General features: G+C 55.0%; 1 protein-coding gene across 1 annotated transcript; it reads left to right on the forward strand.

Annotated features, from left to right (window-relative positions):
- Positions 1–246: 246 nt before the first annotated feature.
- LOC125506479 (coniferyl alcohol acyltransferase-like) lies at positions 247–1,951 on the forward strand. The gene has a single exon (XM_048671285.2). The coding sequence runs from the start codon at positions 281–283 to the stop codon at positions 1,685–1,687; it is 1,407 nt and encodes a 468-aa protein (XP_048527242.1). The 5' UTR covers positions 247–280; the 3' UTR covers positions 1,688–1,951.
- The last annotated feature ends 1,241 nt before the right edge of the window (positions 1,952–3,192 follow it).

Genomic DNA, 3,192 nt, shown 5'->3' on the forward strand with positions numbered 1-3,192 from the left:
TGCCGGCTCAGTATCTTCAAGATGCTCATAGGGTTGAATATATGTGCATGCATGTAAGCATCTGTTCTATTGTGTTAAAAAATGCATCTTCAATCTGATCATATATTTGTGTATATTATCATTTTGGCATCCAAAGCGCTGCTCCAGCCAGTACAAAAGATTCCGCGCTGACTTTGGAATTTTCAAGGTCAACTTCTACTGCAACACTTGTATAAGTTCAGGGCAGGAAAGGCAAAGCGTATCTCAGAGCAGCTCAGTTTGTAGCAAGCGGCAAACAGAAATGGCAAACGATTCTTCGCGCGTCCGCGTGGTTCGCAGGAGCACCGTCAAGGCCTCCGTCACGCGGCCCGGCGCCGTGCTTCCCGTCTCCAACCTCGACCTGCTGTATTACCCCATGCCGCTCTCGATGGTCTGCGCCTACCGCAGGCCCTCGACCGGTGGTGGCTTCGTCGACGTCGTCGCCGCCTTCGAGGCCAAGCTGCCGTTCCTGCTCGACCACTTCTTCCCCCTCGCCGGCCGCATCGTGGCCAACCCGCGCTCAGGGCTCCCGGAGGTGCACTGTGACAACCAGGGCGCGGAGCTCGTCGTCGGTGAGGTCGGCCTGGCGCTGGGCAGCCTGGACTTCGGCGACCTGGACGCGTCCCTGGTGAGGGTCGGCGTCCCTGTCCAGTATGCCGCGGACGTCGCGCTGTCGGTGCAGCTCGTTTCGTTCTCCTGTGGAGGGTTCGTTGTGTCCTGGAGCACGAACCACGGCCTCGCGGACGGGTGCGCCCTGTGCATGATCGTTGACGCGTGGTCTGAGCTCGCGCGGTCCGGGACGATCGTCGCCGCCCCGAACTACGACCGCTCTGTCTTCCGCCCTCGTGCCGCGCCGTCGCACGGCCCTTCGGTGGGCGATCTGTTCTTGCCGCTGGTGAGCGAGCGTCTCGTCAACGCCCTCACGGCCGGGGGCTCCTTGCTCGGCCGCACCTACTACGTCGAGGAGCGGGACCTCGCCATGCTGCGCGCGCAGGCGAGCGCCGACGGGGAGCGCGGCGCGAGCCGCGTCGAGGCGGTGTCTGCGTACCTGTGGAAGGTGTTCGCCGCCACCGTGGGCTCGTCGGACGAGAGTTGCCGCATGGGCTGGTGGGTGAACGGGCGACGGCGTGTCACAACCGCGCCGGAGGAAGCCATGCGCAACTACGTCGGCAACGTCACGACGTTCGCGGTGGCGGAGGCGAGCGTGGACGCGATCCAGCGGCGGCCGCTCCCGGAGATCGCGTCGATGGTGCGCAAGTCCATCAGGTCGACGGCCACCGACGAGCACTTCCAGGAGCTGGTGGACTGGGTGGAGGAGCACAAGGGCAAGGGCAATGGCAAGGCTGCGGTCAAGTTCGTGGAGACGGCGACCGTCGGGCTGGGCAGCCCGGCGATGGGTGTGACGTCGTTCGCGTCCTTCAGCGTCGACACGGACTTCGGATTCGGGCACGCCGCCGTAGCGATGCCTACGTGGGTAGACTGCGGGAGGCTGTGCTCCGGCTTCGTGAAGATCATGGCGCGTCCGGGGGGTGACGGTGGTGGTGGTGGTTCCTGGATCTTCGGCATGTCCGTTTGGCCGAAGCTCGCCGCAGCGCTCGACTCCGATGAGCAGCGCATCTTCAAGCCTCTCACCGCCGAGTGTCTCGGCCTCATGGCTGCAGGAAATTAGTATAGCCGGCTCTGGTCGCATGCAGCATGCATGCATGCATTAATTAATTTAAGAATAAGAGGGCAGCGATTCACACAAATAAACCACATGTTCTGTTTTCAGATCTTGCGGTAGCAGTATTTGTGTGATGGATCCACGCAAGTTTTTTTCTTTACTTTTCCTTTTGAGATCATGTGCTGGCTTGTTACAAGGTAATCACCTTTAGAAGAACTACTGTGCTGGCTTGTTACATTCACGATGGACATGATTACATGAACAGCACACATATGGATAAATTGAGTTTCAAGTTTGAGCTTGATCATCTTGAAAAGGTTTGCTAGTGGCGTAAAGTCATAAGCATCAGAAGTAACCGCATGATGGAGCACCACCAGGCTACCAGTTTCAACCATTGTTGTGCCGACATCTAACTCTTCTGCAAACGTAATCACCTTTAGAAGAACTACTGTTTTAGCATGCGGTACATCGGACAGACCATACGCGGAACCAGCCATGGCAAACTGAGGTTCACCATCTTCATTTCTACAAATGAATCTCCAACCACCTCTTCCCGACTCAGCGGAGAAGGCCGCGTCACAATTAATATTTGCCATGTCCAGTGGAGGTGCTTTCCATAATCCCCGGGTGGCCGCACAGGTTGCCGGTGGCGGGTTCAGAATTGTTATCTGTTCATCAACATGATGTTGTGCTTGGTGTTGGAATTCAGCAACTCCCAAATGTCTCCCCATGATTGCATTTGTTCCTCTCAGACCACCATAACCACAACAGTGCTATGTTCATGAGTTCTTTTCCCTCCGACAACCTGAGAATAGTCTGAATGACCTCCTTTGCTGATCCAAGCTGGGAGAGGTTGATTCGGACATCCTCCAGTTGCAGAGCTCGCCACCGTTGTTTTACTAATTTGCACTTAATGAACAGATGCCCGCCATCTTCAAAAAGTCGCCCACATATAGCACATCGAGTATCAAGCTCCACTCCTCACCTGCTGATGTTCATATATATGGGATGACTGTTGTGTGCCAGCCTCCAAAGGAAGTGGTGCACTTTCGGTGGGCACTTGATCTTCCACAGCGATTCATAAATTGCAGTGTCATGTGTCTCTGCTCCTCAATTTTGCCCTCTCTATCTGGTGGTCTCACGATGCAACATGTCGATATGAACTCTATACGCAGACTTAACTAAAAACACTCCCTTGCTGTCAAAGTGCCAAGCTACAAAATCTTCTGTTTGCTCACAAATAGGGATGCTCAATATAATAGCAACACCGTCCGGATGGAAATAGTTCTCAACTAACGCCTTGTCCAATGAACTCATGGTTGGGTCAATTAATTCCAAGACCTTGGTAAGAAGACCTTGGCCCTGATGAGAACATGGGCGCCTAGTCACAGCTATTGGGACCCACAGATCTTCCCAGATCCTAACTGAATTGCCATTCCCAATTCTCCATATAAGTCTCTCCTTTAGCCACTTCCGCTTCGGTACAACCCCCTAAACACATCAAGGGCTCA

The sequence above is a fragment of the Triticum urartu genome, chromosome 5A (assembly GCF_056163025.1).
Source record: "Triticum urartu cultivar PI428250 chromosome 5A, HENAU_Tu73, whole genome shotgun sequence".
Lineage (NCBI taxonomy): Eukaryota > Viridiplantae > Streptophyta > Magnoliopsida > Poales > Poaceae > Triticum > Triticum urartu.